This window comes from Amia ocellicauda, chromosome 23 (genome assembly GCF_036373705.1).
Source record: "Amia ocellicauda isolate fAmiCal2 chromosome 23, fAmiCal2.hap1, whole genome shotgun sequence".
Taxonomy (NCBI): Eukaryota; Metazoa; Chordata; class Actinopteri; order Amiiformes; family Amiidae; genus Amia; species Amia ocellicauda.
Genome location: NC_089872.1, coordinates 17,614,527 through 17,637,004, shown reverse-complemented (window position 1 = coordinate 17,637,004; position 22,478 = coordinate 17,614,527). Strand labels below are relative to the sequence as shown.

The 22,478-nt window shown below is 43.8% G+C and overlaps 1 protein-coding gene across 8 annotated transcripts in view; it reads right to left on the bottom strand.

Annotated features, from left to right (window-relative positions):
* Positions 1-20,735, bottom strand: part of cul9 (cullin 9) — a 30,437-nt gene extending 9,702 nt beyond the window's left edge. The window contains exons 1-25 of one of the 8 annotated variants that reach the window (XM_066697164.1): positions 20,504-20,735; positions 15,806-16,474; positions 11,653-11,807; positions 10,718-11,248; positions 9,451-9,592; positions 8,728-8,966; positions 8,133-8,520; positions 7,601-7,793; positions 7,061-7,262; positions 6,691-6,881; positions 6,207-6,418; positions 5,860-6,097; positions 5,456-5,561; positions 4,659-4,886; positions 3,971-4,061; positions 3,639-3,810; positions 3,072-3,177; positions 2,867-2,962; positions 2,538-2,713; positions 2,302-2,456; positions 1,842-2,027; positions 1,498-1,527; positions 1,023-1,144; positions 576-758; positions 178-335 (exon numbers count right to left, since the gene is read on the bottom strand). In XM_066697164.1, coding sequence (XP_066553261.1) covers positions 178-335; positions 576-758; positions 1,023-1,144; positions 1,498-1,527; positions 1,842-2,027; positions 2,302-2,456; positions 2,538-2,713; positions 2,867-2,962; positions 3,072-3,177; positions 3,639-3,810; positions 3,971-4,061; positions 4,659-4,886; positions 5,456-5,561; positions 5,860-6,097; positions 6,207-6,418; positions 6,691-6,881; positions 7,061-7,262; positions 7,601-7,793; positions 8,133-8,520; positions 8,728-8,966; positions 9,451-9,592; positions 10,718-11,248; positions 11,653-11,807; positions 15,806-16,460 — 4,955 coding nt within the window. In that variant the 5' untranslated portion in view covers positions 16,461-16,474; positions 20,504-20,735. The remainder of the gene's footprint in view (positions 1-177; positions 336-575; positions 759-1,022; positions 1,145-1,497; positions 1,528-1,841; positions 2,028-2,301; positions 2,457-2,537; positions 2,714-2,866; positions 2,963-3,071; positions 3,178-3,638; positions 3,811-3,970; positions 4,062-4,658; positions 4,887-5,455; positions 5,562-5,859; positions 6,098-6,206; positions 6,419-6,690; positions 6,882-7,060; positions 7,263-7,600; positions 7,794-8,132; positions 8,521-8,727; positions 8,967-9,450; positions 9,593-10,717; positions 11,249-11,652; positions 11,808-15,805; positions 16,475-20,503) is intronic. The other 7 variants (XM_066697158.1, XM_066697159.1, XM_066697161.1 and 4 more) reach the window with 7 other exon arrangements.
* Positions 20,736-22,478: the final 1,743 nt, after the last annotated feature.

The window sequence follows — 22,478 nt, the reverse complement described above, 5'->3', positions numbered from 1 at the left end:
GACAAAATCTACACTGTCTGGGGAAACACCAGGATGATGTTCTGCTGAGCGGAGAGCTTTTAGAGAGTTAATTAGACCCCAGGAAATGTCATGAAATGGGTTCATGTTCACTTTTCACTAACTTTTTTAAGAATCTAAACTCACAGTTGACAGGCTGTAACCTGGTGGGGAGGTTACCTGTAGAAGTGCTCGAAGGTGTTGGCCAGTTCAAGCCCCGAGAGGAACAACATGGGCTCCAGGAACTGCTGTAGCTGGTTCAGAGTCTCCACGTTCCCAGAGTCCACTCCACTCTCCTGGATCATCAGATCGATGTACTGGGCAAAGCGTTCGCTCACCTGCACAGCGGGACAAAACAAAATGAGATGAATAGTAGATGCTCGAACAAAGCTGTCACCAGTATGGATGCACTATGAAACGAAGGAAGTAATATATATTTTTTAAAGATATGCTTATTTCTTCAATAGGAAAAACACAGCATATTGCCCAATCAGAAACGTCAAACCCAACCGAAGCAGTTCAAAGGTAAACAGAACGCCCCCGGCCCCGGACACACCGACCACGTGACCGAGACTCACGTGCATGGCGGTGAGGATGGACAGCTGCAGCAGGGCCGCGGAGAAGCCCTGGCGCAGGGCCAGGACAAAGGCCGTCTGCTGCCCAAACAGCTCCTCCATTGCGTTCTTCAGCCGCAGGTACATGTTTCTGTATCGCTCGACGAAGTCCGGCACGCTGCACGCCGCGTCCAGAAACTTCTTTACCTGCACAGGGTTAGAATTACTCTCATTATTATTATAAAAATCCCTAAAATAGCAATTCAAATGGAAATGGAAATTCAAAACAAGGGGGGGAGGGGAGCTTGGTTACACACATTCCAGACAGTTCAGTGTCCAGTTTTTGGACTTGACTTTAGCACTCAGAAACCGTGCACTTCAAAAGCTATGTGACCTGAAGTCAAATTTTATTTTAATTTTAATTTATTTGCATTGATAGAGACACTCTTGTGCACAAGTTTGTGGGCTTACCTGGCGCTGCACCACACCCTGCCAGCACAGCGCGATTCCTGCAATACTGCTGGCGTTCTTCACTTTGGGTCTCACAGCCGAGGACGAAGATGTTACTTCCTTATTTTTGCCATCTTTTCCATCTGAAACATAATGCACATACCAGGTGAGCATCTGGGAAACCAGAATTGTTTCCTGGTGATCTTATTAGGTGGCTATCAATTTTTGTTTTCTCCAAAGAAAAAAGAAAACCAAACAAGCCAAACAAAAAAAACTGAACATAAAACTTCATACATAAAATGAAAACTAATTACGATGCACTCGGAGATCTTGAAATCAAATGTCATATCAAGAAGCGTGTCAAGAAAATATGCAGTGTTTCACAATGGTTAGTGTTAGAATAATGAGGTCAGTTAGCTTGTGGGAAAAAACAAACCAATAAAATACAAAAAACACAAACAAAGGTGGTCATCTAAGCTGTAACTTATATACTTACTCTTTATATCTTTGCTTCTGTTGATACCTTCTGAAAATAAGAAAGATATCTTCAATACAGAAGGTGTAAACATTGCCGATGAACTTCAAGATCTGGAGAACACTATGGAAATGAACTGCAGTCCGCTTTTTTCCTACATTTGTTTCTTGGTTTGAATAATAATACGAAAAGGACCGTATGAACAGAAGATTTCTTCCTTCGCACCACAAATAGTTTTTGATACTCCGGGAACAACTTAAAAACTAGTACAAAGTACAAATCTGCTGCCGCAGCCAGGAGTGGTACAGAGGGGCAGGGGTTTAACCCGTAAGGTAAAGGCGAGACGCGGAGAGAGCAGAGCTTACTGGATTTGACGGGCGGTTTGAGCTCCTCTGTGTCCACGCGGCTGGTGTCCACGTGCACCAGGAGGTGCGTGAGCCGGCGCACACGGGAGTTAAAAACAGCCGCCCGGCTCTTACAGCGCTTCGCCACCTCCGAGTTCTCCAGGTACTCGTTCAGCAGCCACAGCAGGGGGCTCATCGTGAAGTTATCTGTCCATGTAAAGGCAAAGCTTTGGTATTAACATTAAAAAATATAAAACAAAAAACAGCTGAGGCAAACATTTAAAAATCACAAGGATGGAAACGCCACGATGAGGAGAGACAGCGGACCCATTTTCAAGGACGGGCACAGACTCATAGTCCCCCCATCCCTCTCAGAAAATCATGAAGGTATTATAAATTAAATTCTTGACAATATTTTTCACAACACAACACCAAGTCAGCGATACTGGTTATGTAGAAGTGCAGAAAGGGTGTGCTTTACCATCTTCCTTCTCCAGGGTACCTGAGATGGTGACACTCTGCACGATGGGTGTGATCAGAGCCTCCCAACACGTCCTGCCCAGGGCCTCCGCAGCCTCCGCATCTGGCAGGAAGCGGTCGGCAAACATCTGCTCATGCCTCAGGGCGCTATTCAGCCTGGAGGAGACAAGGGAGCTCCGTCAGAGGACTCTTCGAGGAGGACCACGTGAACAAGCGCGCTCGCTGGGACCTGCTTACTTGTTGAAGAGCTGCAGCAGCTGCATCTTGTCCTCTAGGATCTCCTGACACCAGGTGTGGGCCTTGGTAGTATAGAAGAGGTACGTTCGACAGCATAACTGCTCCTTGAACACGGGCCAGAAGGTAGGCTTGGGCCCCAGAACCTCAAACCCATGGACCCGTGTGTCGATGCCACCCTGTGTGAAGAAGGGAGTCGATGTTGTTAATTCCTGTAAAAACCTTCCCTTAGCCACAGAATTAAAGAACATGGCTTCAAAACACTTACGACTGAAACTGTATGTTGTTGTATTTTTCAGCAGCAGTGTATTATTACTAGACACTCATCTCACCTGCTGGCACCTTTTGATCCTGATCTGCACAATGGACCAGAAGCGGGTCATGTTCTCCAGGAGGACAATGCGGCTGGCAGAAGGAGGCACGTTCACCTGAGCGGGCAGAGAAGGGTGTTTGTCAGAGAGAGCTGTCCCGGAGGAAGAGCGTTTGTCACCGTTGATTAAAGAAAGCGGAGCCGCACGCTGCGGACGCCTGACTTACGGTGTTGAGTTCCGTGTTGATGTTCGTCGGGTCGTCGCCGCCCAACACTACGATCCGGGCAGGCATGTAGCTGGAGTCCTCAGTGGCCACAACGACGGCTAGCTGTCTGGGGTTTCAACAGAAGAGAAAGATCCGATTGAGAGAGAGAGAGAGAGAGAGAGAGGGGAAAAAATATAAAATAAAAAATCTAAATGTAGACCCACCAGCTAACCAAAAATTACAGACCTCTGCCTAATAGTGATTTATTTTTCTGTTAGAAAGGATGTTTAATCGGTTTAAAAATGCTATAATGTTATTAGTGTCACAGTTTTGATTTGGCCTAGGATTAACAAACATATGAATATGAAAATCATTATTTACAGTTGCTATCAAACAAAAACACATCATAGAAATGCATTAGAATAAAGCTTTAGGGATTTTAAAGACCACAACTGGGAATGTTATGTCTGAGTTCTTTAAACAGCACTATCTAAAGAATGAGGCTTCCACATTACGGACACTATCTGTAACACTCAGATTTAATTATTGGACTGTTTTGTTTCTTAATGACCTTCACAATACACATACCTAATCACCACCCCTTTGTGCATGTAGATGTTGATAAAATGGGAACCTGTGCAGCCATTGGACTCCCAGTATGTTTTGGGGTTCTTGTCGGTGAGTTTGTTTGCCCGATGGTGATTAGAGGACACCTCCACCTTCTCCCAGCACTTGTCCTCTTTCAGCTCCACACTGGACCCTGTGGACAGGAAGTACAGTGAAATGAGCTCTTGGAAGAGCCATGTCAGGGTTACGTGGATTTACGACCGGCATAAAAATTCGATATTACAATGTGAAATTATCTTCAGTGGTTGAGCTTGAAGTTCCAGCAAGTCCCAAACAAAATTGACCACACAAACCTTGGCACAGGTTTCTTAAAAAGACATCGAAGAAGGGGATGTTGATGGGCTGATGGCTACGGCGATGTTCCTCAATCTGTCCTAACACCATCTGTAGAAAAGTGTACAGAACTGTATTTAGAGGTGGGTTTTAAAAGACTACTCAAGTATTCAGGTAGTAGCTAACCTGAAGAGGGCTGGTGGGGGTTTTCCTCTCGTTCATGAATGAGAGGGAAAGCAAAACTCAGGATAGGGCATGACATCCTACTTAGTGTGAGTTAAGCAGCTTGGAAGTATGAAAGGGATGGAGGGGAACCTCAATCTGACACAATGTTGCATTACAAAACAGCACTGTGGTCAAGCAGGACCCATCTCACCTCTTAATACAGATTATAACAATCAAAAAGCCAAATACTCTTCTAGTAAGACACATTCATATCACTCTTTATACATACATCATAAATATGAATATCAGGGCATCTAATGTTTTTATTAATGAAATTCCCCTCTAGTATTTATAGTAATCAATCAGTCTTTTTAAGGATAATCCTTCCGGCACTAATTCTCAGCACAGCTTTACCTGAAGAAGCTCAGCACATTACACTGGCCTGAATGAAGCCCTGCATGACAACATACATTTCCACAATGTGTAACACATGAGAACGCATGGTACACAACACTACCAAAGTAGAAAATGAGAACACTGAACCTGTATGCATCCTGCCAGTATACTCGTGGTCATTTTCTTGTAGAGGCTGGCATATTTCTCGCAGTCACTGATCAGGTCGCGCAGCTCAGTCACCAGCAGTAAGCTGGTGCTGTGTTTGTCCAGCGCTTTCATCAGGGCCTCTTTGGTTCCCAGGCGACACATGACCACTGCATAGTCTTTGTTGGTCGTGGCCAGGCGGTACAGGAATCGTATGAACGGCTGCACAACCTTTGACAGAGGAAAGGGGGCTCAGTTGTATCTGATGTTCCCTTAGAGATGAAAACTAGACTGCACTGGCAGACTAGACCTAGACCGGGGCGAGCAATATGAACGAAATATACACCCAGTTAGGATAGCGTTGTATTGTTCATTAATGTCTGCGATACAGAAGCCGCACAGACTACACTGGATAAAACCTGCAAGCTACAAGAAGAAATGCAAACAGAAAAGCTGTAGCAGTCAATGCATGGCCATCTATCAATGGGCTGATAATGGCATGGAAAGGTAATTCTGATTGTGCCTCACTTTAGCAAGCTTGACATTGTGACAAAAAATAGCAAACTTATTGCCACAGGATGTAACTTGCAAAGTAAAGTAATTTACTAAATATATACAATATTTCTAGTTGTTTCTAGATATTGTACATCTATTAAGTAATACACATCAGTAATAAATAAAGCTAAAAGGACATTAATTATAAGAATTAATCAGCCCTCAAAATACTAGGAAGACTAATGCTGGCCTCAGCTATACTGATTTAATTATAACAAAGAGACTGTGGCGATGCCTTCTCTTACGTCTCGGTCACTGATGTAGGCTGTCAAAGATGACAAGCAGGGCTCAATGCTTTCATGCCAGGGCAACTCATCTTCCTGGTAGTTGTCTAAAAACTTAGTTAAAATCCTGAACAAAAGGGGAGAGGAAAACAATTTAAAACAACAATCGCATTAACTACCAATTATACTAATTGTGACCAGTCTGTATAAACTCACAGAATGCTTATTGTCTCAGAAGAAACAGTACATTCAAACGCATCACATCACATACAATCCACCTGGTGTTGATACAAATACTGTACAATCACCACAGCACCACAGTAAAGGAGTAAGTTATCATTTCCACAGGGTGCACTGATCACACCTTCAGTTCTCATTTTTCACCATTTTTCAAAATAAATCAAATGCATCAGGAGGCATCTCACCTCAGGATGGCCAGTTGCACAGCCTTGTCCACACGATGGTGATCCAGCGCTCGCACCAGTGCCTGGTAGGTGTCCTTGTCCTTCATGACGTCATTGAGCTCCTGCTCCAGCTGGGACACATCATCACAGATCAGTCGCTCCAGGGCCAGCACGATCTCCTTGGTGGTCGTCATCTCCTTCAGGCTGACCAGTAGCATCTTCAGCTCCATGTCCTTGAAATCCAGCTCCTCTTTTGACTCTGGATAAGAGGTAAGGAGGACAACAACATGCAGTCAAGATCTCATGCCAAAGGCCTGTTCAAACACGGAGAAGATAAATTGAAAAGCAGATCCATGCAGGACAGGTACCTTTTTTCTCAATCTTGTGCACCATGGAGATCTGGTTGAGAGCTATGATAGCCAGCATCCTCTCCTGGCTGGAGGTTGAGATGCACTTCTTCCCAACGCAGTGGTTGAGGACGGGACACACGTCACAGGCCACCAGCTGCTCCGCCAGGCTCTTGTGGTTTGAAATCAGCATGATAATGACCAGAAGGCCATTGCGCACAGCAAAGGTACACCTGGAGACACACAATGAATCAACATGTTCTAAAGCCAGGACAAGAGGATACATCCCTTCTGTAGCAGAACAATGGGTATTCGATGTCGCTGCAGTATTTTTGTATAGCTTGAACTCTTCATTCTGAATCAGAAGGTATGTGAATGATCTCCATTAGAAAGCTACACTGGTTAGAGATAACAGTCTCAATGAAATACTAACTCCACAGATACAACCCTGAATGTCACAAATGCTCAGTGTCCCTATCTGTGCATTGTACAGATTGTCACTCACCCTGGTGTGTTTAACATCAGCTCGATGGCCGCTGGAATGGCTCCGAGGAGACCCTTTGATCCCTCAGGGGTCGCAGAGCCGATGCTGGCGAAGATCTCCAGCATCATCTGCGCCCCCGACTCCGAGAGGGGTGGGCAGCTGCCCATGCTGCGGATGTCATGTTTGCTGGCACCGGTGATGACTTTCAATGACTGGAGACGGAGAGGGCATAAAGAATGTTGATACAATGCAATGATTTTTGGTTCCAAGAAAACACCATTCCAGCCTTCGATTGGGAGACCCTTGTGATGGATTTCACATCGTTCTCAATGAAAGATTAAAGACGATCAGAGAGGATAATTCTCGAAAAAGGGCATTGCGGATAACTTACCGCCAGGGCAGCCTGCTGCACTTGGGAGCAACTCGCGTGTTCCTGCATGCACGACAGAATGGCCTTGACTCCGCCCTCCGTGGCAAAGATGACCCTCCATTCGTACTTCAGCATGAGGGAGTAGGTCAACCGCAACGCACTCACCACCTTCTCCTTCGACTGGTTGGTCAGCATCTCCACCAGCATCTTCAGGACCTTGTCCCTAGACACCGCAGATCAAGAAAGTATACTTAAACTACTATGTCCAGATACTTCCACAAATTCCCTAGCCACGGTTTCATTAGTAATCAGATGTCCTTAAATAATGTAATGCAAAGCCATGTGGAAAATAATCACTGGCACATCCACAAACTACTTTATGTTCTTGGTGACCTGACAACCCTTCTTTTCATTAACTGGGTATTGCTAGTGATCCAGCCAAATGTTTAAGAAAGAATGCTTTAGTCATGCCGGAGAAACCTGCAGCTTCTCTAGCAGAGCTGCAGAGTGGGGGACATGTTCCTGCATGAGGTAAGACCGGGTCAACGGAGGAGGCCTCACTGGATGGTCTGAGCAGAGTCCGTCCTCAGGGTGCTTCTCTCCTGCGTCCCCTCCTCCTCCAGCATCTTTGTGAGGAACTTCAATCCTGCCAGCTGCTGCCCGGCATCCGAGCTACTCTTCTTCATGATGTCGACCACCTCCCCCAACTTCTCCAGGGAGTTCTTCTTGCCCTGAATCTTTGCATTGCTGAACACTGCATGGGGCGAGACAACCAGATGTCTACAAATGCCACATCCTATTTAGATTCATGCCTACCTTAAATAAAATAAAAATAGGTGTCCTTGTGGAGCTTTTGGACACATTTACCTCTCCCAAAACGTATGCTTCTTTTCAGTTTTGAACATGACACCTAACAGTTTGCTTTTACATACACTTTACATATGAAAAGAGGGCCAAAGTTAGAAATACGACAAACATCTGACTCCTTTCCTAGCCGAGCCTGCCAACACCATACGTTGCCCGCTTTAAATAAATTCGACAACCACATGGCAGGATTCCAGACCACCTCTTTATGAAGGAACTTCACACACACCTTTCATTTTCTCTTCCAGGTCTTCTGGGAGCCTCATCTCCTCGTCCTTGGGCAGCTCGCTCTCCAGCCGTGAAGAAGTGGTGGAGCTGGATGAACTGGAGGCGTCCGAGACAATTTCCTTCTTGGGCTTCTTGGAGACAGAGACTAGGCTGGCCAGGGAGGAGGAGGAGGTGCCCTCGTCTCCAAGGTCCATTGGGGTGAGGGTCCCGTTGAGCCGGTCCTGCTCCAGCCCACCCTTGCGCAGGTAGTGCTTCATGTAGACGTGCGAGCTCTGCAGGTCCCCGAGGCAGGACGCCAGCAGGTTCTGAGTGAGATACTGCAGCAGCCTCTGAGCCACATGGATCGGTACCGACAGCTGGATCAAGGCTACTTCATCGATCTCCGAAATCTGGAACGCACAGGGGCAGTGCAGAACCATTTATAGAAGAAATACAGCTAGACCACATCAAAAAATGTTAAATAGAAATCAAAGCATAAGAATAAGTGTAGATGCTAGTTGATGAGAATAGCTCACGACAACAGGCGATGCACAATGTACTCCACGCAGCCAGAGGAGGCTGGGAGAGAGAGAGAGAGAGCTGTCCTGTGCCCTCACCTGGTCATCGAGGCTCTGGCGGATGATGTTGTTGACCTCCTGCTGCTGCTTTGGTTCCAGTTTCTTGATAAAGAAGAGCACTTCCCACCACTCCGCCCGGTTCAGAGCGCCGCTGTCCTCCCGCATGCCCTCCGCCAGGTAAGGCAATGAGTACAGCCCCCCCGGGGGCTTGTAGAAGAACGTCTGGCTCACTGACGGACACACAGGGAGAGGGGAACAGAGATCAGAGGGGCCTACCTCTGATTATTCCATTATTATTCCATATTCCAAACCATTATTCCTTAAGACACTGTGTTTTGAAAGGGAAACACAGCTAAGGAGGAGGTAAAGTGATCACTGGTGAATAATGACAAATATTATGCATTCTGTTGGAGGACAATAGATTAAAATTAGACCTTAAAATTTATTAAAACAATATACAGTGGCTCTCAAAAGTATTCACCCCCTTGGACATTTCCTCATTTCATTGATTCAGCATGAAATCAGAATCGATCAATCAGGAGTTTTTGCCACTGATCGACAGAAAACGTCCAAGTGATAAATATTTGTAATTAATTTAGAACAATTTGTAGATTATATTTCTCACTTTGCCATTATGGATATTTTCATGTTGTAATGCAATGAAATGTGAAAAAATGGGGGTGAATACTTTTGGATTTAAAAATCCATGAATGGTCCATTAAAACAAAGTAGATAAAGACACCATTTGAAGCGTTCTCTTACCCGCGGTGAGCTTCAGGGTCTCGGTGAGGGAGGAGGCCTTCTCCTGCGCCTCCTTCTCCGCCTGCCCGCTGCTGCCACTGCCCAGGATCTCGATCATGTGCCAGTGGACCCAGTAGGTCCGGGACAGGGAGTTCCAGTACACCTGCAGCAGCACAGAGGGGGAGGCATGCAGCACCTGTTATTAATGAGCCTTTTAATCCTCATCTTCTATCTCTTCTTTTGTCATCTGATCTCACTGCTGGATGTCGATCTTGAGTATTGACCTTATTGAATGAGCTTAACTACTAGACAGGTTCAACTCATTTGAACAATATACTTCACAAAGAGCTTTTCGGTGACTTGTCTTCTGTTCTTAACACTCTCTGTATTGTAAATTCTACATTGAAGATCTCTTCTCCCATAACCCTAACCATTCCTACAGCACACTGAATAATTATCAGTCTAATCTCTAATTAAGGGAATGTTTTCTTTAAAATGGGTGTGTATGCCATGAGCAATTGTAAGTGGTATTCTTCCACAGAAATGTCAGGCACCCAAATATTTCTACTGTACTTGCTCACAGCAGTTGGAAGGTAAACAGAAAGCAAATGTTATCAGATTTTTCTTTCAACAAAATTATTTGCAAGGAGATTCCAGCAGCTGAATTTATGCCAGACAAATAAGTTATTATATGCAAGACAACACTCAACTCCTAAAGATTCATGCAAAAGCTAAGATTATTTTTTAAAGTATATAATAATTTACACTGAACACAAACAGAGCAATGCAATTCATACATTCAGGAGAGAGCTATATTAAAATCACTTGCAGAGCACTGGAGAGATGAAGCACTTTTTTATTTTATTTTTTCTTCTTCTTCTTCTCCAGAGCATGGAGACATCTAAATGAGGACAGTGCCAGGGACTTTCCGTAATTAGATAATAAATCTGAACTGGCTGGGTGCCGAGAAGAACTAAATGACTGCAGCTATTTGTGAATGGCATTTCTCATCCTTACACTGAAACATGAGTCTAAGTCACAGTGAAGAAGAGAAAAATAAAAAGAACATGCAGGCAAGCAACCAGTGATCTCAATCATTATTTTGCAAACAGACAAGGTGGCCAAGTTGATCGTTTGTTAGCCGACTCCAAACAAGAAATGCAATAATTCAAAGAACAAAACAGAGAAGCACAAGCTCTACTTGAGCCCGCGGTGAAACACGTCACACTTTGAAGAAGCCTTTCATGCCAACAGGTGTGGGGGAGGGGAGGGTTTGGCGGAGGCATACCTGTACCGGGGGCGAGCCGTCGTTACTGTATCTGAACTCGCCTTCGTCTCCGGCGCTGACCTCCTCGTAGTCCTCCAGCATGCGGACCAGCATGCCGCTCTTCAGGTTGTCCTGCACGTACTCCACGTAGGCGGTGCGGCTGGCGAAGTCGGTGCGCGTCTTGAAGCCGTTGGTGACCTTCTTCTTGGGCGGCGAGGCGGCCAGGACGGTGGGGGAGGGGGTGCTGCGCGGCTGGAAGATAGAGCGGATCATCTTCTGCTGCTCCTCCTCAGCTGCGCTCAGCAGGGCGGCGGGGCCCGGCTGCCGGTTGCGGTCCCAACCCATGACTCGCACCAGCTCGGAGATGAGGTTGGCCATGGCCATGGTGAACTCGAACTCACGCTGCACGCGGGACTGCTCCGTCAGGTGTGCCGCGGTGCCGCAGTCCTGCCGCTCGGAGCTCTGCTCCACGCCACTGTTGTTCAGCTTGTCCATGAGAGATGTCACACACAGGTAGCGCTTCACCAGCGAGAACAGAAGCTTCCCCGGGATCTGCAGGGGCAAATAACACACATATATATACCCCTTGTATGCATTCATGTTATATCTATGCAAATGTTTCATCTTCTTAACTGCAGACAACACAATGCACAGCACAGCCAACTACTCTAAGAAGCAGAAGATAACCCAGGCATTGGCTATACACTAAAAATGTCCCTTTTGATTCATACTGGTGTTTTCCATAATGAGCTTGCTAGTGTGGAAGGCAATAGTGAGGGCAGCAATGTGTAAATGAACCTTTTATGAACAGTTTTGTATCTTAAAAAAATCTTAGCTTGTAGTAAAACTACTGTTTTACTATTCCAATCACATGACCCTGAAACAATACGAGCTCCTGCAATGCTCTGAGCATCAGTCAAGTGATCGGGGGTTCCCCAGGCTGGCGGGGGCTCTACCTGTGGGAGGTGAATCCCCTCAAAGGAGATGCCGTGCTCCTCGGAGGAGGTGGTTTCAGCAAACAGCTCCAGCAGGGTGTAACGATTGTCGAAGTCCATGTGCTGCTCAATGCCATCTTGCTGGCTGAGGGACAGGAGAACATAGGCCCGGCTCCCTGGAGAGAGACAAGGCAGTGCATGAGAGGACCACCTCCCCTTACATCTCACAGCCTAAGCACCAATCATTCTGACTCAAGATTTTTTTATTAAAAACACAAAAACAAACATCACAAAATACAAACACCTCTAACTATTAAAGCCTAAAAATATTTGTATCTTCCTGAAGTCATATTATATCAGAACATTTCTTTACCCTTTACAAAGGAAAACACAGGTCATGAACTGTATACCTCCCCCTTCTACCACATATCAAATTAAATCTTCAGCATTCATTACAGAGTTTGTAATACAATAAACTGCTTTCACACTGCAATAAGCCAATATATTTATACAAGAAATTGGTATTCTAAACCATACACATCGAAACGCATACCTAATATAGGACGAAGTGATGTTGTATAAATGCATGTGTGTACTGTGACTGACACTATGTGAAGAAACCCTTGTGTAGCCTATATGTACATGGGTCCCTCCCAAAAGTGTAATCTGCACATGTGATAGAAGAACTCACATTAAACTGCATGCCATGTTTACACTACTTTTGGAAACAGGGGCTCTTCACTGACTGTGCCTCTGCTTCGAGGAAAGTGATGTCCTGGATGTGAACATGAAACCCACACGGACAACTTCACTGGCATCGCATGCCTCTTCCCTGCTTTCCTGTTTACTTATTCATTCAGAAGAAGCAGGTTACACCCCCAACAGCATTATCCGTTCCCAGAGAGGAAGCCAATGAGACCCAGGAACTAAGAAAAGCTCTCCTGCAGCCCAGCGCGTTTCTACAGGACTTTACCAGCTCAAATCAAAAGTCATTTCAAAAAGAAAATAATCAAGATTCCAGGACTCAATGTTAAAGTCTAGCAGTGTGTCTACAGAACTGATCGAGTTCATGAAATCACTTTGGCATTAGGTCTTCCTCTTGGGAAACATGAGAACTCAGCTTCACGGTCCTTAATTGTGCACTCAGCGGGATTACGGCCTGTTCTCTCACATGGGTTCCTAGATAGCGTTACCGTACTGCTGTACAGTGTCGAGGAAGCACCCAATTCATCACACAGGGAAGCAAAATAATCCCCAATGCATAGGTGTTTGATTCACTATAGGTGCCCCAATCTGAAGGTGCTTTTATGAATTGTACAGATGAAACGCAAAGATTTAATTTAATGGTCTGCGTAAACAGTAATGGGTAACAAGTTTGAAATATCCGATACTTGCTTGTATAAAAGCCCGAAGCTCATAATACAGTGTAACTTTTCTCTTGGCTAAAGGAACGCAGGCCTGGGCCCGAGGACAAGGCCATCGAACCCCCCCACTAGATGCAATGAGTCAAGGAACTGCTGCAGAGGCGGTGTGCAGGCAGGATGCAAAACAAGGAATGCTGGGAAAGTGCACGTGCTGATTTGATTTCAAAAGGCAAGACTACTCAATGTCTCACTTAATTTATTGCATATCATAACTGGGTGAGGGTATCTGCAAAACATTATTATTTTTATTATTATATTAAAACTAAAGCTGTAAATTCAGAAGCAATAGGGAAAATGATAGAAATTAGAGGAGTGTGGGTTTAAGGGCTGTAGTGCCCCTAGATTATTAAAGAATGAATCAGCACTGAGTTTGTGTGGAGCTGCTCCTGCCACTCCCTGTGCAGTGACTCACAGCAGCCTGATGGCCTCCTACTAGTGGGGGGGGGGGGGTGTCATCCCCAGAGAGGATAAGACTGTTGCTGTTAAAGCAGAAAAAACAAACCGATTCCCAGATGGCTCCACAGTTTAATGTGCAAAGCAGACACTCCACTAATCTCCACTCACCGATCAGACGCCTTCGTTGTGGATTTCAAAACAACGCACTTTGAACCGGCAATGCAAACAATGACTTGTATAACGCTGTAGTCCTAAATGCATGATGGACATATTAATTATTAAGGGCAGTTCGTGCTAAGTTGTAAAGGGAGATGCCTTTTGTGGCTATTTTCAGGTTCAAAGCATGCAAATCGGCTTCATAAGGGGAATTGTAGCAGTACAGCCTCCTTTCTTGCTAATGAGATTTCTTTCAGTTTGTTTTAATAATAATAATAATTAAAAAAAAATGATAAACATGTTTTGAACAGGTCTTCTCCCTGAACGGGGTAATGAACAAACTGCTATAAATGAAAAGTACAATTGAAAAGCCTTAGCACAACCAGGCTAGTAAACATCTAGTGACAAGGGTACGGTTTAAATCCTGCCACTCTTCCGTCATTTCAAACATGCATATGCAGTGATTTAAAATACGGCCTGGTTAACTGCCAGTGAAGGAAAGCATTCACCTTAAGACCAAGATACACAGATGGTCAAAGCATATGTGCAACCTGATACATAAAAAGATACAAGTTTGGATTTCACATGGTGGGAATATGAGAACAATCTCATTTTAATTATAGGTGTAGTGCTGTACAGAAAATATGCCAGCGAAAATGTTAAAAACAAAGAAAAAAAAAATAATAATCAAAAAGCATGCCAGTGCCTTAGTTCATTAAGTTATAGTTAATTTGTACCATGACCAAAGGAACAGACACTGCGAAAGTGAAAAAAAAAAAAAAAAATAGCACTTTTGGGTTTCTCTACAAACTCAATGAGAAAGAAAATGAAGGGCAGTAAAATGAAGACCCCCATGAGCACAATCATACTCGTCCCAAACTGCAAATGATGCATGTCATTAAACAGGGGGTAATAAGGGTATGGCAAACTGATATGAATTGACCGATATCAATTACATACCATTTTCTGTTCTATATTCATAAAACAAAGAAAACTAACCATGGTCTTTGCCTAACTGTAGAATCAATAATATACAATATGACAAAACTATCCAGTTCTCTCAGTTTACGGCTGTCGCTATCCACCCACCAATGAGAAGGATATAGGATATATAATATAGGTTATATGAAAAGTCACCATCAATCATCTCCTTGCATGGCACACATCAATGGATACAGTACACTGGTGATTTGTTTAGCTTACGATTTGCAATGCAAGTTTATCATCTGAAGGGTTTATTAAAGTTTATTTATTAAAGCACTTTGATCCCTCTGAAAATTAAACTCCCCCCACCAGAGATGGGAGTACTTCTCTATTCATGAAGGTCATGCAGTGACTTTCTCCAGACAGTCACTCAAGGCTGAGAAGGAGGTGAGGAGTTCAACACACCACTGTGGCATTTGGGGCGTTCTTTTTTACATGCCACTTGACACGGTAGTTTTAACTGTGCACGTTTTAAATGGTTTGCCATTTCAAATTACAAAACATGGCATAGTACGGGTACATATCACTGAAAAAGGAAAAGCAGAGAGTGGTGTCCTGTGACTGTGTTTGCAGAGATCTGGAATTTCTCAAATCAAAAACCACTAGATGCTTAAACGTTACCGATTTAAGAACAGAAACCATACAGACAAACCTACACTGAAACCCACAATGCCTATCATGTGCCTACTGTGGAAATGGAGATTTTTTTTTATAAACACAATTATGAATTAGTTAAACAGGCTTCTTTAAATAGTATTTCAATATCAGTAGCAGAGCTGTCGAATAGTGAAAGCTTATATAAGGACTCTCCACATATTGGAAATATCAGTTGCTATGCACCCAAGCAGTGAACTACAAACAAGTTCATCGCTTTGTGATCGTGTTTCAAATCAACGGCTGCTTGCTAGTGGTTTGGGTGCTACATTTGGGTGGAAACTGTTAGAGAAACGCAGCCTTTATGACAACACTCGCAAAACTATGAGTGTTCCCATATTGAAAACAAAACAGTGTCAGCAGGGGAAGATAATAAAAATTAATATCACAAGTTCAGAGACTCTTTATAGCCCTTAAGTTGTACACCTAACAAAGCTTATGCAATCATAGTTTTTTTTACACAAAATAAAAGTTTACGCTGCCCGAGTGCTTCAGTTAGAAATTCCTACTGCGTTACCCATGAGCAAGCGAGAGACTGGAAGGCAGAGTGGGCAGCCTACCTGCGTCGTGCGAGGCCAGGGCCCTGAGCATCTTGCCGGCACTGCGGCGGGTCTGCCTCTCCTTGTTACACAGTAACTCCATGAGCAGGTCCAGGGCGCCCGTCTCCTTGAAGACGCCCACCAGTGAGCCGATGCTGGCGTAGGCGCTCAGCACATGGATGGTGTGCGTGATGCTGATGGCGATGTCCATCTCGGTTTTCTTAGCCATCTGCTTGCGGGCACGGCGCACCAGGTTCTTCACGTCCTCCTTCATGTCGGACAGCTCCACCTCGTCGAAGGTGACATCGGAGGGGAACTCGCTGCTGGGCTGCTCCTCCTTCACCGCCCTCTGGGTGTCGCTCTTGCGCTTGCCCAGCAGGGTGGGGCAGTTGGCGTACACGTCCTCCATCGACATCCACATCAGGATGTTCTCGGTCTTGCTGTCGTTGGAGGAGCTGCTGCCCCCGCCGCTGCTCCCACCGCCCCCGCCGCCGCCCGCCTCTCCGCCCCCGCTGCCCGATCCGCCGCCCTCGTCCACCGCCAGCACGCTCCAGCGGATCAAGTACTCCGTCTGGCCGTCGTGCGTGCGGCGCTGCCGGATCAGCTCCTCGGGGTACGCCTGAAGCTTGGGGCCCAGCTGCACCAGCAGGTTCCCGTTTCTGCGTTCGCCCACCATGGTCACTCCGAGATCTGTGCAGAGAAGGGAGACGGACAAAGAGCAACGTCAGCACAGGACACACACCTCAAAGCACACAGCAGCACAGAGTCTTCATACAATGGCCAGTCAGTGCAATACCGAGTTTGAATACACACAGATTACACAGCATCAAGAACTGTAATGGTTGATTGCGACAAGAAAGATGCAAATTAGTAACGATCCTGCTAATGCACATATACAACTCCTACATATATTACACACAAGATAAGTTTGGATTGATCTGTCCTGAACAGCCTCTCAATATCCAATGTGGCTTTTCAATGTATATTGAATACAATGTGTATATAACCGATACAATTACAAATAGTCAATCCATGCTGTGTAATGAGAATGAGAATCCCATTAACACCTATTTAAATTCACAAATGTATCCTTTTCGACAAGAACTGCTACAAGAAATAGGCCTAATCCTAAAATACTGATAATCAACATAATCATCTTATTAACATTATGAAAACATTTTAACATTTGACAGATTACCACATTCACTTGACAACAATATTTTTCATTTAAAAGACGAATAAATTAATAAGCTTAATATAAACCATTTAAATGATAGGCCTAACTCTTACAATAAGCCATGAATTACACATGCCAGTACTGTACAGTGAAGCATTTAATTTCCACTTCATATGAAAGTCACTGTGGTCCAGCCCCCCCCTCACAAACATGAAATGTACAGAAAACAAAACACTTTCCCTTTGTAAATGAACACAACACAGTTTGCATTACATTTAAAACTGCTGACTGTAGAGGCTAAGAGTAATTCAGTAAATGTATTCTGCATGAGCAGACTTCAATCTAAATGTTACCCTGGATCACAGCCCAAAACACACAGGGCTGTTTCAGATAACTAATTTTACAGGCTCATTCAAATAATGCTAATACTCGCTTCCTTATAAATAACTGACACTGCAGCCCACAAAATAGAGAAATCTGTATTGTTTTCTACAAGTTTTAAAAACTGTTCCCAGACCAATATTTCTCACACATGCAAGACTTGGAATTTGTATTAACGCCTCTCCACAACAGATTTCATACACGGCAGGACACAAACTATTTCATTTCACTTCATTCCTAGAAGTTGCAGTCTCATCAACTCCAGTATCGGACCGAGCAGGCTGAATAAGAAAACCAAGCACGAGCTAATAAATCTCCCATGATGCATCTGATAAAGAAAGAACAGCATGAATGCAAGTCCTTTCCAAAACAACAAACACAGAGTGCTGCAGTGCCCGGTGACCTGCACCGGAGTACTACTCAACTGTGAAGCACACATTTAGCAAAAATACTCTATGCTCCTACAGTAAGACTCCCCTTACAACCAGGATTTCTCAAGCTATACCCCGTCTATTTCGGTCTTCTCACTTCAGCTACTCCCTTCGCTTCAGCACTGGCTCTGCACCAGCATGTGGTGTCCTTACTGGATCTAGTGTCAGCTGAGAAGACTTGTTAACTGCAATGAATGATGTCATGCTCATTATCAATTGTTAGCCTATCTAAAACCTGAACAGAACTTGTTAGCGTCGGCATCATGAAGTATCCAACACTCTGCTGCTCGCTCTCAGTGGAGAACACTAAAGTTTAACACAAATATACTTGTGTCCCTGTTTCAGGTAGTAAGATATTTTAATTGATGTTATTTATTTTAACTGTCAACGGCGAATCATATTGAACTGAACAGAGCAGTTACACTATAAATAGTTTAGGTGCAGTGTAGAGGGCTCATGAAAACTCGGGGAAAGGTTTGCTGATGACAACGCATTCAAAAGACCAATATTGAGCAAGGATTAAAAAAGGGAAAAAATAAATAAATAAATGAATGGAATCACTGACTCGGGACCTCAAATGCATCATGTGTTGATCTCCAAACCCTCACCGAACCACCCTGCTTCTGCACTACTTAAACAAAAATTCAGAATATCTTCCTGCTGAATCACCACACTCCTGTTTCCTTTGGTCCCGTGCTCCCGCTTTTGCCAATAACAACAAAGTGAAGAGGGACTGTGAACAATAATACAAAAGAAACCTTGACAGCCCAGTGTGTATTTTTGTAAAGAAGAAGAATCAAAGTCGTCAACTTCCTACTTTGAAAGGTTTTACTTCTTTTGGGTTTATCCAAGGTAAAAAAAAAGTTTTCGTAGGTTCTTGTTATCAACTTAATATCATTGGCGTACTCAATCTCTCACTCTCCTTCTCTCCACACCTATTCACTGGAACAGCCATGACATTTCTTTCTAGGTAAAATCTGCAGGACACATCCTTACATAACAACCTCCTCTCCTCAGGTCCTGGCCCAGACAGTCATGGCATTCTTTCAAACCTGGTCTCTTTCATTACATATCTGCTTTAGACTTTAAAAGAGTAAAATAAATATATTATTTGAACCGATTGATACATTAATAATTAACAGCACTTGGGGAATGAAAAATAAAATGCAAGCAACCCACCCCCTAACAGCTCGTGGAAAAACTGCTCACAAGCTACATCTTGGACACTTCACTGGCTCGCTCTATGCTCTCATCCAGTTCAACAATCTTATTTGCCTATGTTACTTCCATTACTCCAACCTTCCTATCTCCAGGATATTGTCTCCTCTACTGCTGAATGATTGGATAGACCCAGCTCGGGTGTCAAAAAATCATTGCCCCGCTGTGGTGGATCACACTAGTTGTGCTGCACTTTCCAGCACCTCCTCAAAACTCACCTATTCAAATGGCACCTGTGTAACATACAGGGGATCACATAAGGGGCAGGCAGGTAGACCAACAATGTGAAAATGTGGTACAAATTGAGAGTTCAGAGCAATTGTGCACTAGTCACTTGCAAAACAGTTAAAAAGATTTCCCCAGAGACAACAGGAAAGATTAGCAGGAAGAAGGTAAAAACTAATTCTACTAAATAATATTTATGTTTTTTATATAGTCTGCATTCATCCAATAAAATCCCAATGTATTACCAGAGACAAGTGTCATTGTCAATAAGTGTTATCAAATCAATAAGCTAGGGAAACCCAAAATGCCCCCTTCCATGTGGTTCTCTTTAAATCCAATATCATTCCTGTTATTGCATTTATGGGTGCTTTCACAGACCCGCATTAGGACTAGTCCTGGAATACCAAACGTTAATTCATGCAGGGTAGTCTCACACCATTGCTAACCGAGCTCTGAAAATCAGTTAATAAATGATCTAGTCCATTTTAGAGAATTAGTAAATGTGCATAACTCAGTGAACTGTCATGTGTCAACCCCACCTCCCAGTTCCCTCTCATCAGCAGTCTGCGCTACTCTTATAAATGACTGTTTGACTGAAATGGGAGAATAAACGCAGTCTGCCAATTAAAAAGTCACAATAATAATATTACAATACTTCAATTGCACTTATGTGTCCACACAACGCTGGTCACCTACTATTCTAAACTTGGTAGGACGCAATATAAATGTATAATTGCAGTGGAGGAAAGAGGCCAATGTTAAAATTACACGTAGCAATAACTATTTTACCAATTTAAGCAGCTTGTTCCAGTGTGAGTTACAAGTTACTTCAATGGTGTCTCAATATGACAGTTAAAGTACTTCCCTGAGCTGGCTGAAAAACGCAGTTCGTTAGCCTGAACCCGACAGTAACGTTTTCTCCGTTCAAATCAACCGTTATTCCACGTAACCAACCATAGCAAGACATACAGGAATTTAAATATGCAATTAATTTCACTCAAAAACATTACATTCGTGTCCCCCCCCCCCTGATAGCGGCATATGTCTCAACCTGCGATTACATCAGACGAGTGAGACAGAGCTCAGATGATTAACACATACACACGGCAGTGAAATATGAATTAATGTGTCGTCTAATTGGGTTTACAGCAGCAGCACGACCGTCACCCCGCTCGGCCCGCGTCCGCTGTCCGGTCGGTTGCGTATATACTGGAGTCCGGAGCTCCGCTAAGGCCTAAAAAAAACCACCACCTCCCTAGCGGACAGGACGGGCTGTGTCTCGTCTACCTCCACTCACTCGGAGGCTTCCCTTCTTCTCGACCGATGCCCTCAGACAGTGGGACTTCCTTCTGCGCGGCGCGGTGTCTTTTCCCAGCCTGGTTGTGATAGATCCACGTCTGTCTGAGTTAGCAGAGCCTACCCACTCCTCCTGGGCGAACGACTGTGTCAGCCAGTTCCGGGTGTCGACTGCCGATGCCCGGATGTGCTGCCTATGGATCGCCGAGTGGGCTATACCGTAACGCACGACGTCTACAACGCTAGCGGGTGATGTCGATTCCAACGAAATCCATCCGAAGAATCACATCTATTCTTGGCATACAAATCAACTATTCCGTAATGGCTGTCTTTCTGCCATACGTACCAGTCACGTTTTTCTTTGAACAAACTTAGTAGTAATAGTAGTAGTAGTAAGTTAATAATATATAGGGTATAGATGAAAGGATGACAAATAGATAGCTCTCTGATCTATACTTCTGTATTGGGATGGTATTTGCATTTTCTTTACTAATAATAGTTCAACATGAAATACAGAAATATATTTGTAAGAGACTTGTGGATAATAATATCCCACGTTTCAGGACTGGGTGGATAAACTCATGTCAAGCTTATTTAAATGTTCAAGTCCTCAGTCTCTTAATATTTAACCTTAATTGATATCCACAAACATGAAGAAATCATGTCCTGCACAATAGTTTCAGTAATTATTACACATCTGTACAAAACATTTGTTGTAGTGTAATAATGTTTAAGACCTTGGCTATCCAAGGACAAATCATTCACCAACATACAATGGCTGTCTTAGGTCCTAACAAAAGCAGTGGTCCTCCACGTTTACATTCACAATGAAGTAGCCCTAAACGAGAATCTCAAACCAAAGGTTGTTCTGTATTAAAAAAATACAATAAGGATGAATATTATCCCACTAGCTACCATTGTATGGCATTATTTGTATAGATTAGCACAGGCTCATTACCGCACTGTTTAGTTTAACTCTGTAGAACTATTTTCTGTCACAAACGCAATTCGGTTTCTGGAGTCAGGAATCGGCAGGTTTTATTTCAGAGGCCGCTGGAGAGCCAGGATAACATACCAAGGGCAGGCCTCACCTAGGCCAAACTAACACTGAGCTGAGACCATGCTTTCAAAGATATTTCTACACACAGTTTCAGCAGGTTTAGTGAACAACGATACCATATATGGAATCGTACAGACCAAGCAGTATTGGAAAGACAAGATGATGTAATTCATTGTGACTTCTGCATTTTGAGTTCCGGGTCAAAAAGGCACAACGTATCTTAATCAAAGGTCTCGTTAGCTCTGTCTTGCACCTGGAACTGTGGTTTTGTAGCTTTTGCAGATGTCAGTAATAAGAGAGGCTATCATGCAGGAGTAATGCAGGTTACACATATTTGGGGTAAACTGCCGGTCTTTCCACATAAACAAACCACACATGGTGAATATATCAATAGAATTATACAATTGAAAGGTTTATATAACAAGTAGTACAAGCATTTGTAAGTAAATAACAAAACGATTCTACAACCCATTCATTGATTGCTTGGTGGGTTGATTAAAGTGTCTGGGCATGCTGTTTTGTGTTTCACAGAGAAAGCATGGTTACGGTGGCCTCTGGTGGGAGTTAGCAGTAGAACACCCTCGTTAATTAAGGAACAAAAGTGCAGGTAGGCCTACACGAGTATGTGTTACCGGCCTCACATACAAGCAGACAACAGTAAATAAGAAAAGAAAGTAGGTACTGTTAAATGTCGACTCTTTCCGGTTTCCAGTTTATTCTGAGCCTTTGAACTTTAGTTTGTTTTCTTACAGTAATGTTTACTGTCTTCACATGGTTACACATTTGAACAACTGCACATTAGCAACAACCGTTTATTCCATTTGAATACTATATTAAACATCAACATATTTTAAACTCTCCAGATAACACCTGCAAATGAGTTTTCTTCTTTTGTTGTAGTAAATC